At 40.1% G+C, this 19364-nt stretch overlaps 1 protein-coding gene across 1 annotated transcript; it reads right to left on the bottom strand.

Annotated features, from left to right (window-relative positions):
• Positions 1-8306: 8306 nt before the first annotated feature.
• Positions 8307-19364, bottom strand: LOC309658772 (olfactory receptor 7D4-like). Its single transcript, XM_082457788.1, has 4 exons — positions 19299-19364; positions 12136-12828; positions 10489-10598; positions 8307-9288 (listed from the first exon to the last, which is right to left on the bottom strand). The coding sequence occupies exon 4, from the start codon at positions 9270-9272 to the stop codon at positions 8334-8336; it is 939 nt and encodes a 312-aa protein (XP_082313914.1). The 5' UTR covers positions 9273-9288; positions 10489-10598; positions 12136-12828; positions 19299-19364; the 3' UTR covers positions 8307-8333.

Here is a 19364-nt window from a genome sequence, read left to right as displayed (position 1 = left end):
TGTGTGGTTTGGTATCAGGGTGATGGTGGCCTCGTAGAATGAGTTTGGGAGTTTTCTTCCCTCTGCTATGTTTTGGAAGAATTTGAGAAGGATAGGTGTTAGCTCTTCTCTAAATGTTTGATAGAATTCGCCTGTGAAGCCATCTGGTCCTGGGCTTTTGTTTGTTGGAAGATTTTTAATCACAGTCTCAATTTCAGTGCTTGTGATTGGTCTGTTTATATTTTCTATTTCTTCCTGGTTCAGTCTTGGAAGGTTGTGCTTTTCTAAGAATTTGTCCATTTCTTCCAGGTTGTCCATTTTATTGGCATATATTTGCTTGTAGTAATCTCTCATGATCCTTTGTATTTCTGCAGTGTCAGTTGTTACTTCTCCTTTTTCATTTGTAATTCTATTGATTTGAGTTTCTCCCTTTTTTGCTTGATGAGTCTGGCTAATGGTTTATCAATTTTGTTTATCTTCTCAAAGAACCAGCTTTTAGTTTTATTGATCTTTGTTATTCTTTCCTTCGTTTCTTTTTCATTTATTTCTGATCTGATCTTTATGACTTCTTTCCTTCTGCTAACTTTGGGGTTTTTTGGTGCTTCTTTCTCAAATTGCTTTAGGTGTAAGGTTAGGTTGTTTATTTGAGATGTTTCTTGTTTCTTGAGGTAGGACTGTATTGCTATAAACTTCCCTTTTAGGACTGCTTTTGCTGCATCGTCGTGTTTTCATTGTCATTTGTTTCTAGGTATTTTTTGATTTCCTCTTTGATTTCTTCAGTGATCTCTTGGTTATTAAGTAGTGTGTATTGTTTAGCCTCCATGTGTTTGTATTTTTTACAGATTTTTTCTTGTAATTGCTATCTAGTCTCATAGCGTTATGGTCAGAAAAGAGACTTGTATGATTTCAATTTTCTTTAATTTTCCAAGGCTTGATTTGTGACCCAAGATATGATCTATCCTGGAGAATGTTCCATGAGCAGTTGAGAAGAAAGTGTATTCTGTTGTTTTTGGATGGAATGTCCTATAAATATCAATTAAGTCCATCTTGTTTAATGTATCATTTAAAGCTGTGTTTCCTTATTTATTTTCATTTTGGATGATCTCTCCATTGGTGAAAGTGGGGTGTTAAAGTCCTCTACTATGATTGTGTTACTGTCAATTTCCCCTTTTATGGCTGTTAGCATTTGCCTTATGTATTGAGGTGCTCCTATGTTGGGTGCATAAATATTTACAATTGTTATATCTTCTTTTGGATTGATTCCTTGATCATTATCTAGTGTCTTTCTTTGTCTCTTGTAATAGTCTTTATTTTAAAGTCTATTTTTTCTGATATGTGAATTGCTACTCCAGCTTTCTTTTGATTTCCATTTGCATGGAATATCTTTTTCCATCCCCTCACTTTCAGTCTGTATGTGTCCCTAGATCTGAAGTAGGTCTCTTGTAGACAGCATATATATGGATCTTGTTTTTGTATCCATTCAGCCAGTCTATGTCTTTTGGTTGGAGCATTTAATCCATTTACCTTTAAAGTATTTATCAATATGTATGCTCCTATTACCATTTTCCTAACTGTTTTGGGTTTGTTATTGTAGGTCTTTCCCTTCTCTTGCATTTCCTGCCTAGAGAAATTCCTTTAGCATTTGTTGTAATGCTGGTGTGGTGGTGCTGAATTTTCTTAGTTTTTGCTTGTCTGTAAAGGTTTTAATTTCTTCATCGATCTGAGTGAGACCTTGCTGGTAGAGTAATCTTGGTGGTAGGTTTTTCCCTTTCATGACTTTAAATATGTCCTGCCACTCCCTTCTGCCTTGCAGAGTTTCTGCTGAATGATCAGCTGTTAACCTTATGTGGATTCCTTTGTATGTTATTTGTTGTTTTTCCCTTGCTGCTTTTAATATTTTTTCTTTGTATTTAATTTTTAATAGTTTGATTAATATGTGTCTTGGTGTGTTTCTCCTTGGATTTATCCTGTATAGGACTCTCTGTGCTTCCTGGACTTGATTGACTATTTTCTTTCCCATCTTAGGGAAATTTTCAACTATAATCTCTTTGAATATTTTCTCAGTCCCTTTTTTTTTTCTCTTCTTCTTCTGGGACCCCTATAATTCGAAGTTGGTGTGTTTAATGTTGTCCTAGAGGTCTCTGAGACTGTCCTCAAATCTTTTCATTCGTTTTTCTTTATTCTGCTCTGCGGTAGTTATTTCCACTATTTTATCTTCCAGGTCACTTATCCATGCTTCTGCCTCAGTTATTCTGCTATTGCTTCCCTCTAGAGAATTTTCAATTTCATTTATTGTATTGTTCATCATTGTTTGTTTGCTCTTTAGTTCTTCTGTGTCCTTGTTAATCGTTTCTTGTATTTTCTCCATTCTATTTCCAAGATTTTGGATCACCTTTGTTATCATTACTCTGAATTCTTTTTCCGGTAGACTGCTTATTTCCTCTTCATTTGTTTGGTCTGGTGGGTTTTTACCTTGCTCCTTCATCTGCTGTGTATTTCTCTGTCTTCTCATTTTGCTTAACTTACTGTGTTTGGTGTCTCCTTTTCGCAGGCTGTAGGTTCGTAGTTCCCATTGTTTTTGGTGTCTGCCCCCAGTGGGTAAGGTTGGTTCAGTGGCTTCTGTAGGCTTCCTTGTGGAGGGGACTGGTGCCTGTGTTCTGTTGGATGGGGCTGGATCTTGTCTTTCTTTTTTTTTTTTTTTTTACACATAGTTTGATTATTTATTGTTTTAACAATTTCTAAAAGCCCCAAATAACAACAAACACATAAAAAGAAAATAGCTTCTCTGTCCATACAAAATGAAACTTTAAATATTACTGTTTATGAGATTGTTAATAAAAACATTTTTGGATCTTGTCTTTCTGGTGGGAGGACCACATCCTGTGGTGTGTTTTGGGATATCTGTGAACTTATTATGATTTTAGGCAGCCTCTCTGCTAATGGGTGGGGTTGTTTTCCTGTCTTGCTAGTTGTTTGGCATGGGGTGTCCTGCACTGCAGCTTGCTGGTCATTAAGTGGAGCTGGGTCTTATCGTTGAGAGGGAGATCTCTGGGAGAGCTCTTGCTGATTGATATTATGTGGGGCCGGGAGGTCTCTGGTGGTCCAATGTCCTGAACTCGGTTCTCCCTCCTCAGAGGCTCAGGGCTGACACCCGTCCAGAGCACCAAGACCCTGTCAGCCACATGGCCAGGTATGTGGGGGGTTTCTTCCCTTTTGGGAAGTCTGAGGTCTTCTGCCAGTGTTCAGTAGATTTCTGTAGGAGTTGTTCCACATATAGATGTATTTTTTATGTATTTGGGGGAGGAAGTTGATCTCCACGTCTTACTCCTCTGCCATCTTGAAGGTCCTTCCCATGGTGTTGCCAGCAAAGCCCACTGGGGTCCCCGGGAAAAATAAGATGGAATCTAGGTGATAAGGTCTACCTTCTTCTGTGTTTAGTCTGGTTTCACTTGTCTATAGAAGTCCCGTGCAGAGCCCTTGCACTTAACATGTTGGATTAGCATTCCCAGCATAGAAACGCTGTGCCAGACACTTTGACGGCTGTGTGCTGTCCCCATCTTCTCTCCACTCCACTACTTCCACAGCTTCCTAACTTTTCCTCTTCCTCCAGTTTGTCTCACTCAAGGCAATCCTAAAGTCCTCATATTATACTTATGATTACAGCATGGATCTGGTTCTCAACTGCTTCTAAAATATTTAGTATGCTAAATTAGACTCTCAGTGATCTATCCTTCTATTATCCAACTTTATTTCTAATAACTCAGCCATACGTTCGATATATCTTCCTGATATGTCTCACTCTTGAATGTCACCCAATGATGTTCTCCAGTTAAATTTTTCCTCATTATTTTTTGCAGCCCCTCTATGTGTCTCAGTGGGGCTGCAAGCAGCTCATTGTTTTTGAAATTAGCTCAGTGTAGACACAGAGCAGTGCCTGAGAATATCTCATATTTAAAAAGTGAAAGCTCCAAAGGGTAAGGCTTCTTTATAAATAAAACCTCTATAATCTGTTTTAAGGCACTTAAAAAAAATTCTACTCATAATTTTTTATTCAACACTCAAGCATGTTCTCCTATTAGAAGTTTTTCCTGAATACCAAGTGTTGGTGAAGATGTGGAAAAACTGGAACCTTCATGCATTTCTGGTGGGAACGCAAATTGGTGCAGCCAGTTTGGAAAATTGTTTGGCAGTGTTTTAAACAGTGAAAGATAAATTTACCATATGACTTAGTAACTGCACTCCAAGAGAAATGAAAATGGGTGTCAACACAAACACACAGGCACAAATGTTCATAGTAACATTATTCATATTAACCCTAAACTGTAAATATTCAAATGTATATCAACCTGTAAGTGGATAAGTAAAAAGAAATATGTACATACAATAGAATATTATTCTGCAATTAAAAGAAATAAAATGTGGAGCCATACTTCCACATGGATGACCCTCACAAACATATGCAAAATAGAAGTCAGACACAAAAAAAACCCACATACTGTATGATTCCATTTACGTAAAATATCTAGAAAAGATAAATTTATAGAAACAGAAAGTGATAAGTGGTTTCCTAAGGCTGAGGTGGGGGTGGGAGTTAACTGCAAATGGGCACAAGGGTACTTTTTGAAGTGATAGAAATATTTTAAGACTGGATTGTGGTGATGATCACATAACTATAAATTGTTGGATTTACTTTGTTAATGGGTAAATTTCATGTATATAAATTGTATGTCAGTAAAAATATTAAAAAATAAAAATTTAAAGAACATTTCCTGGAATTACTCAAAGTGAATTGAAAATATTTACATTTGTTTTAAACAGGATCTACTACACACTAAATTATTATGCTCACCACTCTGTATTGCAATCATTTGTGCCTCTCTAGTCCCCTCCTCAGTATGTACACAGTTGACAATAAATGCACATTCAATTAAACTTAATGGAATCAAAGTGAATTGAACCTGCATCAAAGAAGTCTTTCCTCTCTACAAAAGATCTGTATGCAGAAAACTATAAGACACTGATGAAAGAAATTAAAGATGATACAAACAGATGGAGAGATATACCATGTTCTTGGACTGGAAGAATCAACATTGTGAAAATGACTATACTACCCAAAGCAATCTACAGATTCAATGCAATGCCTATCAAACTACCAATGGCATTTTCCACAGAACTAAAACAAATAATTTCACAATTTGTATGGAAACACAAAAGACCCCGAATAGCCAAAGCAATCTTGAGAAAGAAAAATGGAGCTGGAGGAATCAGGCTCCTGGACTTCAGACTATACTGCAAAGCTACAGTCATCAAGACAGTATGGTACTGGCACTAAAACAAAAATATAGATCAATGGAACAGGATAGGAAGCCCAGAGATAAACCCACGCACATATGGTCACCTTATCTTTGATAAAGGAGGTAAGAATATACAGTGGAGAAAAGACAGCCTCTTCAATAAGTGGTGCTAGGAAAACTGGACAGGTACATGTAAAAGAATGAAATTAGAACAGTCCTTAACACAATACACAAAAATAAACTCAAAATGGATTAAAGACCTAAATATAAGACCAAACAGTATAAAACTCTTAGAGGAAAATATAGGCAGAATACTATATGACATAAATCACAGCAAGATCCTTTTTGACCTACCTCTTAGAGAAATGGAAATTAAAAACAAAAATAAACAAGTGGGACCAAATGAAACTTAAAAGCTTTTGCACAACAAAGGAAACCATAAACAAGAAGAAAAGACAACACTCAGAATGGGAGAAAATATTTGCAAATGAAACAACTGACAAAGGATTAATCTCCAAAATATACAAGCAACTCATGCAGCTCAATATCAAAAAAACAAACAACCCAATCCAAAAATGGGCAGAAGACCTAAACAGACATTTCTCCCAAGAAGATATACAGATTGCCAACAAACACATGAAGGATGCTCAACATCCCTAATCATTAGAGAAATGCAAATCAAAACTACAATGAGGTATCACCTCACACCAGTCAGAATGGCCATCATCAAAAAATCTACAAACAATAAATGCTGGAGAGGGTGTGGAGAAAAGGGAACCCTCTTGCACTGTTGGTGGGAATGTAAATTGATACAGCCACCATGGAGAACAGTATGGAGGTTCCTTAAAAAACTAAAAATAGAACTACCATACGACCCAGCAATCCCACTACTGGGCATATACCCTGAGAAAACCATAATTCAAAAAGTGTCATGTACCACAATGTTCATTGCAGCACTATTTACAATAGCCAGGATATGGAAGCAAACTAAGTGTCCATCGACAGATGAATGGATAAAGAAAATGTGGCACATATATACAATTGAATATTACTCAGCCATAAAAAGAAACGAAATTGAGTTATTTGTAGTGAGGTGGATGGACCTAGAGTCTGTCATACAGAGTGAAGTAAGTCAAAAAGAGAAAAACAAATACCATATGCTAACACATATATATGGAATCTAAAAACAAAAAAAAGGTTCTGAAGAACCTAGGGCCAGGACAGGAATAAAGACGCAGATGTATAGATTGAACAGGGAGGGGGAAGGGTAAGCTGGAACGGAGTGAGAGAGTGGCATGGACTTATATATACTACCAAATATAAAATAGATAGTGGGAAGCAGCCGCATAGCCCAGGGAGATCACTTCGGTGCTTTGTGACCACCTAGGGTGGTGGAATAGGGAGGGTGGGAGGGAGACGCAAGAGGGAGGAGATATGCGGATATACGTATATGTATAGCTGATTCAGTTTGTTATAAAGCAGAAACTAACACACTATTGTAAAGCAATTATACTCCAATGAAGATGTTAAAAAAAACGTCTTTCCTCTCTAACAAATTATGATTTTAGAGTAATTTTGCAGTCTTTACTATGTCCCCAATAATTAGTTCCTTTTTTTTTTCCCACAAGTCTCTCATTCCTTTCATGATATTGTCTTGATAAATCGGTCTTTACCACCTTTGTTAGTTTTGGTTCACGTAAAAGCAGATGCTGAGCCAGGCATTTATGTGCAAGCACTTTATTGGAAGGAGCAAGAAACATGGATGCGAGAGAGGAGAAGCAAACACAGGGAAGAAAATACATCCAATACAGCTTGCGTTGTCAGCTACCACAGTAAATAAGCAGAGTATTCATCCTGTGGGGAACTTCTGGAAAATGGTACAAAATCCAAACCTCAGAATTACCCTACCTTAAAGGTGAAAGACATTGGGTACCCTACACCTCTCCATCAAGGGCTGTCTCTGATGGGACCTAATTCCCTGTCACTTCTGCCAGCACATATTAGGCAAAGTACATTTCAGCTGGTGCTGGCCATTGGCAGTCATGCGGTGGAGATGGTGAGAGGATCCCAGGGACTGTGGGAGGAATGTTGACAGCATCTGCTACCCCACCCTTCACCGCAGACTCAATTCTAGCAACATTTTCCTCAAAAAACGAGCTAAGTTCTGAACACGTTCCACATATGTGTAACTGCCATTCCAGATGGTACCTCCAGAGAGTCCCAGAAAAAAGTTAAACCATGTGAGAAAAGAACTCTTATTCTATTCATTATTACCTGTTTGGGGATCTTAGAAGGTATATCTTAAAATTGCTATGATGAGAAATAAAGGTCAACTTTAAAAAGGAACACAAGGAAGGATTACAAACAATGAAGCAACATCTCAAGAGCTTTCCTAGGCAGTATATTACTATGAATCATCTCAACAAATCAGCTTTCAAGTCTAGATTCCTACTTTGAAGTTGAAAATCACATCGCTGTTCCTATGAAAAGTAGGGTGGCAGAGTCCTTGTTGGCCAGTCAGTTAACAGTCCAAGTCAACCTCAGTCTCCTCTTTTGAAAAGTGGATGAGAAAATTTCTCAAAGAAATGTTTTCCAGATGATATAAAGTCACGCACATGAAGAAACAAGCACAGTCCTGATATGGGATGCATTTTGTTATGACTACTGTATGATTTTCATCCATTTCTTCTGAGGAAAACAAGCACACAACCACATGAAGGGGAAGAACACCAATATCTGAGCGAACAGTTTGGGGGGAAACCACATCAGCACGTGATAAGTGCTTTAAATCTAAATTAAGAAATCTTAAAAATGGCTGCAAAAAGCTGACAAAACATGGGACTTTATGGACAGCATGTAAGGAAGAAATGTCAAAAGGGAATTACTAAGGAGGTTATTCAGGAAAAACCAATACAAAACAAATAAAGGTCAAGTCACATATGCTTTAGGAATAGAAGAAATCAGCATGTCTTTTAGGGGAGAATAAGAACCAAGATATTTAAATGTACAACATTTGCCCCTGGGCCTCAATGTCCACTTAGTTCTGGGGCCCGTGGCCCATCACGGACAAGGGGCACTTCGGCTGAGGAGCCTTCCCAGGGCCCCCTTCACATCCTTGTTCCGCAGGCTGTAGATGAAGGGGTTCAGCATGGGGGTGACCACAGAGTACATCACTGAGACAACTGAGCTTCTCTGGGAAGAATGGGTCAGAGTAGAAGTGAGGTAGACCCCCAGGCTTGTCCCATAGAACAGGGAAACCACAGAGAGGTGAGACCCACAGGTGAAAAATACTTTATATTTTCCCACTGCAGAGGAGATTCTCATTAACGAGGAGACAATCTGAGAGTAAGAAAAGAGGATACCAGTCAGAGGAAATATACACAGCAGGGCAGCGGCCACATACAAACAGATGTTATTGATGAGGGTGTCAGAGCAGGCTGCCTTGAGAATCTGAGCCAGCTCACAGAAGAAATGTGGAATTTCAGTGCCAATACAGAAGGTCAGCCGCCTCAACAGTAGAATATGAACCAGGGCAACACAGAAAATAATGAGCCAACACATCAGAACGAGGAGGCCACAGAAGCGGGGGTTCATGATGACCATGTAGTGCAAGGGGTGGCAGATGGCCACAAACCGGTCATAGGCCATCACAGTCAGGAGGAAGTCATCCATTCCAGCGAACACCATAAACAAGTACACCTGAGTGAGGCATCCTATGTAGGAGATGTCTTTGCTCTGTGCCTGGATGTTGACTAGCATCTTTGGGACAGTGGTGGAGATGAAACAGATGTCAACAAAGGAGAGGTTGGCGAGGAAGAAGTACATGGGGGTGTGGAGCTGGGAGTCTGAGATGACGGCCAGGATGATGAGAAGGTTCCCGAGCACAGTGACCAGGTACATGGACAGGAACACTCCAAAGAGGAGGGGCTGCAGTTCAGGATCATCTGAGAGGCCCAAGAGGAGGAACTGTGATACTCCCGTATGGTTTCCTGCTCCCATGTGGTTGCTGTGTCTGCTGGGGAAGGAGGCAAAAGCAACATTCAATGAACAGCCAAATGGCACCTCAGCTAGCCATCACCTTTTGATTCCGCACGTTCATGGAAATCCTCTACCCCTTATTATTTTTTCCAATGCCAGTGATTCACTCATTCAAGTGGCAGCCCATTTCCATTTTAAGTGTGTGTAATTACAGACTTTTTAAAAAATTATTTCTTTATCTATCTATCTATCTATCTATCTATCTATCTATTTATTTGGCTGCGCCGGGTCTTAGTTGCAGCATGTGGGATCTTTTTAGCTGTGGCATGTGGGATCTAGTACCCTGACCAGGGATCAAACCCAGGCCCCCTGCATTGGGAGCTTGGAGTCTTAGCCACTGGACCACCACGGAAGTCCCTCAGACTTTCTTTAATTTAGCAGAAATTTCTCTGTCTTTTTATCTCCCATTCACTGGTTCTAATTTTCCTATTAAAATCTATGAATATAAACCAATTTCTTCTTGATAAGATGCTTCCAAAATAATTGAAGACACTTAAGGTCTTTTCTTTGATAATCTCCATACTTCTTTCATTCTAATAACTCTTTTAGTAGTGATTAAGACATGGGTTTTCAATTCCAACGACCTTAATTCTGTGACCTGAATTGATGTCAGAGTTAACTCTCGTGTACCTTACTGTTTATCTTTCTAAAATTGTGGTTACTTTTATTACATTCTTTGTGAGGTTTGAAAATAACTTTGTGCACAGTGATATCTCAATAAATGATAGCCATTATTATCATTACTATTATTATTATGAATCTGTTTTATATGACAATAATTTTTGATACATAACTCTCCCAAAGTGCAGTATACAGTTCTGATTTAGAAAATGAGATCTTGAGTCACGATTCCTAGAATAGAATTTTGGTCCAGGAACGTACTATCTGCATGACCTTAACAAAGTTATTTAATCTCTCTTAGGTGCAGATACCTCACCTCTACAATGGAAGTAATAAATAGCCCATACACTGTAAGACTGATGAGTGAATTAAATGAGATGATGTAATTTTTCTAGTGTGGTTCTTGTGGCATATACAGCAGACACTTGATAAATGTGAGCTTGTTAGAAAACAATAAATTTGTCTTACACGACTATCATTAATCACTATTCCCCTTAAACAGGGACAGCCATCAAAGATGGAATTCTGATCATTATAAACACAACAGATCTGTTACCTCTTTTGACTGCCATTCAGCACTTCTAGTTAATGATGATCCTTATGGCTCCCTCTTTCAGAGACTGCCTGCCAGGTGGATTCTTCCAAGAAGAAGGAAAAGCAAATGAACTACATAAATAAAAGGGGGAAACAAGATTACAAAACCATTATTATAAAATACAAATTGTGCGTGAAAGTGTGAGCTCATGCTTTCATGCTCACAAGTGAGGGTGTGTTTTATTAAAAACCGGTGGAGTTAATTGCAAAAAAAAAGAATTGAAAGATTTGATAAAAAATATTCAAAGCTTCTATAGATTATCCTAAAAAGTGAAAGGCAAATTTAAGATGAAAATAAATGTTTACATTCTCCACAGTAGAAAAAATGTTGGCATTATTAATGCCTAGAGAATGCAGTTCATTAAAGAGAGAAAAAAATCATTGAGGACGAATTGGCTCTGGGAAGGTGGGTAGAAAAGGCCTCTCTGATATATGACTATTGAGCTGTGAGCGGAAGGATGGGTAATTGTTAATCAGAGGAAATAAGGAAAGGGCAAGCATTTTGGGTTGAGAGAACAGAATTCACGGTAGCCCTGGGGTTGGTGAGCTTGGTAATGGAAGGGATGTGAGTGAGATGGAGAACAGAGTGAGGGTCAGGAGGACAGCGTGTGAGGCCCACAAGTTGAACATCCTGTACTATTCCTGATGTGCCTCTCATGTTGGTAACTTTATATTTATTTGTTGATCAGAGATCGTGGCTGTTTTTGCTCATCAATGTCTTTTCAGGGACCTATGTGCTGCCTGGCACATAGTAGGTGCTCAACACATGCAAATGATAGATATGTAATAACGATTGAGACCAAAAGCATAAACTACAACACAAGAAAAGAAAATTTCAAGCTCATATCCTTGAATATAGAAACAATATTGAATATTAAAGTTAGATAAAATGCATTCATATCTATTTTAGAGAATAATATATCATGAATAAGTAATAACTATTCTGAGAATGGAGAGCTGGTTTAATACTATGATGTTTGTTAATATAGTTCATCACAAAAATAGGTCAATGAAGAGGAATCATAACCATAACTACAATAGAAAATGCATTTGAGAAAATGTAACAGCTATTACATCTAGCAGCCATGGTTAGCAGCCAAGACAGAGCCTCTCACTAACTGAAGAAATCAAGGACAATTTCTTAACCCAATAAAGAATGTTTTTTTAAAAAAACTATATCCAAAAGGATATTCTACATTAAAACATTAAACTAGTTGTATTAAATTTATGAACAGGACAAGGCAGTCTATTCCAACTTCAGTATTTCAATATTCTCCTGAACATTTAAAGAGATTGGTAAAATGAGAATAGGAAATTAACCTGAGTACAGAACATCAGAAATAATTACATTATTTGTAGACGATATTGTGGACACTAAAGTGAAACAACACTAATCAATACTGAACTATTAAGTGCTAACAGTACTACAAAATAGTTAACTGAATATAATAGCAAAATGCAATCACATGAAGAATACATTAGACAATACCTTGTGCAGTCTCCAGTGACTAGTTAATGAATAATTGACTGGGCATAAGAAATCAGACAGAAGCCTACAATTGTGGGAAAGTAGGGAAGAGGTGAACACTCTCCAGAAAAATACTCTTACTGGAAAGAGGCTCGAGATTCCAAGAAAAGAGAGAAGGAAACAGCAAGAGCTAGAAGAAACTGATTTCATTTGGAACGAAAGCAACTTCAAAGTACAGGGACTTCAACGTCACAGACTAAATAACCATGGGACTGTCTCAGTCTCACTATTCTAGAGGTAAAGCCCAGTACCCACTTCTCCCCTCTTTTCCTTCTTACTCCACCAGCTTTTACTGATGGACACACTCTCCCACGGTTATCGCTGAAGATTTCTGTTCTCCGTGGTCTGTGCTTGGGAAGTCCAGAGGTGTTTTCACTTGGTTGCGCTCAGAAAATTATAGGAAAGGGGCAACAGGAACATGTTTAAAGTTTCCAGCACCTCAGGGGTTGGATTCTCACAGCTCCTCATTAAATAAACTGTTCTATTGTCTTTCCACTCTCCAAACATTTCAACTCCCTTGGGGTACAAAGATAAGAGAATGGAAAATTTTCAGCCAGTGTTGTGTCTGTGCAAGCAGCCTTGGAGGGAGATGAATTTATTTCCTCCAAGGAGAAATTCTTTCTTTGGTTTGACTTAAAAATTACAATGTGTCCCCCAGAGAAAATTTAATTTCTAAAGGAACCAACTTTCTGTAATGCTCTTCCCTTGAAGATTCTTCAGAGGTTTCATGGATCCCTTGGTGTCCACAAAGTCATGGAGACAAGGACGTCCTTCCTGAAGAAAAACAAAGTGGTTAATAGTTTTGGCTTTCTTGAAAGGACTCAAAATAAGGACTGAAAACTATCCCTTGGCATTTGCTGGTGCCATGGAGGCCTTTGTTGATATTAGGGAGGGCTCCATTTATTATCTCTAAAGAGACGGACAGAAATAACCCAGGTAGGTTGGGTTGAAGAGTGAGTATTAAGGAAACATAGGTGGCAAATATAAACTACCTATAAAGTTTGTCTGGGAAGAAAAAGAAAGAACAATGCATAGCTGGGAATTCCTTGCGGTCCTGTGCTTAGGACTTCGCACTTTCACTGCCAAGGGAAGATCCCACAAGCCATGTGGCACAGCTATAAATAATAATAATAATAATAATAAATAAATAAAAAGCAAGTTGGGAGAAATGCACCCTGCCAAGTATCTAAGATCATTTAAAAAACAAACAAAAAAAGAGTAAAGCATAGCCTAAAGTGAGTATAAAATATGGGAGAGTTTAAAAAATTTTAATAGCAGATATAGGAATAGATTTAATTTCAAAGAGAATGATCATGTTTAGTGTAGGCATTTGAATACACAGTGTTCTGGCTACATAATAATGACAATCATAATGTGCTGTATCTCCAATTTATAGATTACATGGGTCCACAAATGAAGTGTTTGATGTGGAAACAGGCCCATGTAACACCACTCCCAGTGAGCCACACTGGGAGTTTGTGTGCTTCAGATCTCAACTTCGGCTTCTGTAGGTTTGGAGGTCTTGACTCTGTTAAGGGGTAACACTTTCAGAGTCACGGCAAAAGTCCCATTGAACTCAAACTATGCTGCTCCCTGGCACTTTAGGTCCTTCCTGCTAAGAAGAAGAGTCACCTTCTGGGCAGGTGTAATTGATCCTGGTCATCAAGGTCATTGTGTGACCATGGCGATGGGCACGCACTGGCATCCTGCTGTGCTCCGTCTGTGGCTGGGAGCAGCCCAGGAGCAGCTTCAGTGCAAACACAGTGGTGGATAGAGATGGCTGCTGGTCAGTTACGCTCCCACAGCAAGAGATCTCAGTGGCATGACCTTAGGTGAGGCTGCTTCCTTTCGCTGACAGCAATTCTCCGAGAGGACTGAAGGCTGAGGGCTGTCATATGGCTGCACTCTGTGCACCTGGAAGAATAAGCCCTTAATCCTGAAGGAGAATGTAGACAGCAAAGCACAGCATTCATTATAGTCCATCCTTGGGACATTTGGGTCAGCTTTGTAAAAAAAATTGAGATATAATAGATATGTAACATTGTATTAGTTTCAGGTGTGCAAAATAGTGGTTCAACATATGTATACATTGCAAAATGATCACCACAATGTATAATACAATATTACTCAGCCATTAAAAAAGAATGAAGTTCTGCCCTTTGCAACAACATGAATGACCTAGAGGCTATTGTTGCCAAAATCTCGGCTTCTGTACACCGGTGCCGAATAGAAATATGGAGACAAGAGATTTGGAGGAAAAGAAATAGAGAGGCTTTTTAATTCTTTGCCAGGCAAAGAAGGAACACAGCCCGCTAGCGCCTTCAAAAACTGTGCCCCTCTCTCCTGGGGAATTACAGGGTGTCTTATATGTGGAACTCGCAGTCCAGGGGTTGGTGATAAGGATCAAAGTGGTAAAGGTCCTACATTCTTCTTCTTGCATTATTTCAAAACCTTCATCTCTGGCGTCAGGTAGTCCGGTAATTGGGTTCATTTGTTTCTGCGTTATCTGCCTGCCACCTTCTTCCTGAAATGCACACAGCTACACAGGGTGATTTGTTACAAGAGAGTGCAGGGAGCTTAAACACCAGATGCAGGATGTAATTTACATAGACAGCTAGGGAGTGATCGGAACAGAATGTAATTTACTTTGTGAAAGATAAACCTAGTTACTTACTCTACAGATTAGTAACAGTTTAAATAAAACAAGGATCGATTAACACTTTCAGGCCAGTTTATGTGTCTTCTCTAGCCTGTTCACTGTCCCCTTTACTTTCCTTATTTTCAGGAGAGGAAAAACTTCATTTCTATTTTTGCTGCAACACTATTATGCTTAGTGAAATAAGTCAAACAGAGAAAGACAAATACGGTACGTTATCACTTGTATGTGGAATCTAAAAAATAAAGAATAAATGTAACAGAAAGGAAATGAACTCACAGATACAGACATCAAAGCAGTGGTTACCAGTGGGTAGAGGAAAGGGGGGAGGGGCAAGATAGGGGGAGGGGAGGGGATTAAGCGGCACAAACTACTATGCATAAAATAAATAAGCTATAAGGAATATAGCCAATGTTTTATAATAACTTTAAATGAGCATAATCTATAAAAATATTGAATCACTGTGTTCTAATATATTGTTATTACAGTATAATACTGTAAATCCACTATGCTTAAATTTAAAAAATGATCACCACAGTATGTCTAGTTTAACATCCATTACCATACATGGTAGAAATCTTTTTTTCTTGTGATGAGGACTTTTAAGGTCTACTCTCTTAGCAACTTTTAAATATGCAATACGATATTATTAACTATAGCCACATCCCCAGGACTTATTTACTTCATAACTGGCAGTTTGTACATATTGACCACCTTTACCCATTTCACCCACCCTCCACCCTCTGCCTCTGGTAACCACCAGCCTATGTATCTATGAGCTTTTTTTAAAATGCCATAGGAAGTGAGATCATACAGGATTTTTCTTTCTCTGTCTGACATATTTTACCTAGCATAACGCCCTCACGGTCCATTCATGTTGTCACAAATGGCAGGATTTGCTTCTTTCTCATGGCTGAATTATATATAAATAAATAAATATATATATATATATATATATATATATATATATATAAATAATTAGGCATATTATGCCAAATGTCCTTTATCCATTTATCCATTGATGAACACAGGGGTTTCCAAGTCTTGGCTATTGTAAATAATGCTGCAATGAATATGGGGGTACAGATTTCATTTTGAATTAGAGTTTCTGTTTCCTTCATACAAATACCAAGTAGTGGAATTGCTGGATCGTATGATAGTTCTATTTTTAATTTTTTGAGGACCTCCATACTGTTTTCCATAGTGGCTGCAACAATTTACATTCCAACCAACAGTGCACAAGGCTTCCCTATTCTCCACACCCTTGCCAACACTTGTTAGTTCCTGTCTTTTTGATATTAGCCATTCTAACAGGTATGAGGTGACATTTCTTTGTGGTTTGATTTGCATTTCTCTGCTGATTAGTGATTTTAGGTGCATTTTAAATTATCTGCTGGCCATCTCTGTATCTTCTTTGTAAAAATGTCTATTCAGATCCTCTGCCCATTTTTTAGTTGGATTTTTTTTTCTATCTTTTTTGTATGAGTTCTTCATATAATTTGAATACTAATCCCTTATAGGATACATGATTTGTAAAAATTTTCTGCCATTTGGTAGGTTGCCTTTTCATTTTGTTGTTGGTTTCCTTTGTCGTGCTTTTTAGTTGGATGTAGCCACACTTGTTTATTTTTGCTTTTGTTGCCTTTACTTGGATCAACGTCTTTGCATAAGTTCTGGAAACAACTCTTTCATAGTTTCCATGGATCGTTTTTAGGGGAGAGGGTGAGTGAGATGAACTACTAGTGAAAGGAGGGTCAGTGGGTGGAACTATAGCCTCTGTTACTGTAGGTGGCCTCAAGGCCACAACTGATAGGCATTGTCTCCATCCTGTGCTATCCATTCTCAAGTCCCCTCATCCTTGGATAATATCTCTGCTCAAATGGATGGCTTACTTGGTGGGGTGACCCTCACCCTCGTCCCTGAGTGAGTGTTCTGAGCCCTGGTCATCATTTCTTTCTCAAACCATGGCTGCTGTACTTGACCATTTACTGTCAAAATTGGGAAAGGCAGTGCCAAGAAATACCCCACAGACTTTTGTTTTTAATCAATCATTTTCCAATTAAAATAACTTTACTTCCCACAGACATTTTTATGACCCCAAAAGGAAACTCTGTACCCATTGAGAAGATACTACTTCACTCTCTCTACCAGGCCCTGGAGACCACCAATCTGCTTTCTTTCTCTATGGATTTACTTATTCTGGATATTTCAGATAAATGGAATCATACAATGTACGACCTTTGTGTCTGGCATCTTTCACTTAGCATGACGTTTGTGAGAGTCATCCACACTGTAATATGTATTAGTATTTCATTCCTTAAAAAAATGTTTTTGGTCGTGTAATTGTTTGATATTTAATTGCTCCATTCCTTTTTATGACTGAATTACTATTCCACTGTATGTATATACCACAGTTTGTTTATTCATTCATCCATTGATGGACATTTGGGTTATTTCCATGATTTTTCTATTGTGAATAGTGCTGCTATAAACATGTGTGTACGTAGATTTGTTTGAGTGTTTGTTTTCAATGATTTAGGAGTGGAATTGCTGAGTCATACGGTAATTCTATGTTTATCCCAAAAAACACACCCCAAGAAACTTCCTGAAAGTCTGTCTTTGTCTCAGAATCAGATTTTCAGGGAACATGACCTGCAACAGTATGGACAGTGTCCCATGAGAGCTTATTTGTGATGCCTGGGGGTCTGGAGTTGGGAAGGGCTTCCCTTAGGAAGTGGCAGCTAAACAGAGGGCAAATTCACTGTTTTTTCCTTCCTTCCTTCCTTTCTTCCCTCCTTCTTTCCTTCAGAGGGATGACATAGATGTTTTACACAGTATATCCTTTTAAAACTTTTGCATGTGAACCCTGAACTTATTCATAAGACAAATAATTGATTATTTTAAGCAGGGTATTAGGGCTCAAATATTAATATCATAGAACCATTATAGAGACAACTTGGATTGGAAACAATTAATTAGGAAAAAATATGGAAGCTTTTTTAATAACAATTCTGATAAATAAAAAAGTTGAGAAATCAGAGCGTATAGGCAGAATCTCGGTTACTTGGGAAATTGTATCATAAAATGGATGGGCTCCACAAATTCTTCCATTTAGTTGAAAAAAAGAGTGCTAAGTCAGTTTGGGCCGCTGTCACAAAGTACCACAAACGGGGGGGGGTGGGGGCTTGTAAACAACAAAAATGTATTCTCAGTCCTGGAGGCTGGAAGTCTGAGATCTAGGTGCCGGGATCATCGCCTTCTGGTGAGAACTCTCTTCCGGGTTGCGGACTGTCCGCTTCTCATTGTGTCCTCACAGGGCAGAGAGCAGAGAGAAAAAGCCAGCTCTCTCATGACTCTCACAAGGGTAAGAATCTCATCATGAGGGCTCCATCCCGATGACCTCATCAAATCCTAATCACCTCCCAAAAGACCCACCTTCTAATACCATCACATTGGAGGTAGGGTGTCAACATGTGAATGTTGGGGGGACCCAAATATTCAGTCTATAACAGGTACTAATGGGGAAATGAGAGCTTCTCTTGAGGATGTTAAGGGCTGCTACAAAGATCAACGGTACATGTGTTTCCAGAGAGAACTACAATATAGAATAAGTTCTATAAGGCGTTCGCAGAATAGATTCATCTTTCTTCCCCAAAACAGTCCTTGGTATCCAGGGACCCATTCCTGGAAATTGACTTTTGTTCAAGGAAATCCATCCTCTCATTAAAAAAAAAATCTTATGAAGCTACATGAATGACACAAAGGACTTTTCCCAGCTCTAAGATTCTGTGTGTAAAACCTGTTAGTCTAAATTTATTGCCAAAAGATAGACCCTCTGCGGGGTCTGCTCCTGCGGGGATGGTGGGACCCGCGCTTGTGCCGCGGCCCCCCCAGGTGTGGCTTCCTCAAGTTTGGGGTGAAGCCCCAGCCCCCTTGGGCTCTGCAGCGCTGCGGTGGGCTCGGGGGAAGGAGCACGGTCCCCGGGGTTTCTCAGCAGGAGATGCCGGGCTGCCGCGCAGGAACCCAGCGGCCCCGGGTGGGGCGCAGACTCGCCAGGCCTGGGTGTCCCTGCTGCGCACGGCTGCTGAGAACAGGGTCCGCGATGAAGCTCCGCCTGGCAAACGGGGACTGTGGGCGGCTCCATCCTCCCCTTCCGTCGGCACAGCCCCATCGCGGCCCTCCTTTCCGACAGGCAAAGCCTGTGACCTGCGGCCGGACGGCTCCACACCCTCAGGCCCCGGTGCTCGCCCCACGCCGGGAACAGGCACAACCCCTGGGCTGGCCTCTCCGGACGGCTCGAGCGGGACGGCTTCTTCGGCGCGCCCGTCGCCCACCCCGAGCCCAGGGGCCGGCACGGAGGTCTGAGGGCCGCTCTGGGCGGGGCGGAGGCACGGGCTTCGCGGCTGGGCCGGCCCCCCTCGCCGCCTCCTGCCTCTGCGCCCCGGCCCGGCGTGGGCTTCCCGTGGCCCCGTCTGCTTCCCACCCCCGTCGCGCCTCTTGCCCTCCGGGCCGCGGGCTCCACCCGGAGCAGCACCGCGTCGTGAGGGTGCGGGAGGGCGCCCGCCCTCGGGGCTTCCCCGACACCTACCGGCTGTTCGGCCACGTCCCGGACGGGCAGCGGCAGGTCAGTGGAGCGGAGTTGGCCCGGGTCTCC

This window comes from Balaenoptera physalus, assembly GCF_965194825.1.
Source record: "Balaenoptera physalus genome assembly, chromosome: 3".
In the NCBI taxonomy this organism is placed as follows: Eukaryota; Metazoa; Chordata; class Mammalia; order Artiodactyla; family Balaenopteridae; genus Balaenoptera; species Balaenoptera physalus.
The sequence above is the reverse complement of the archived record's forward strand: the minus strand, read 5'-3'. Positions and strand labels throughout refer to the sequence as shown.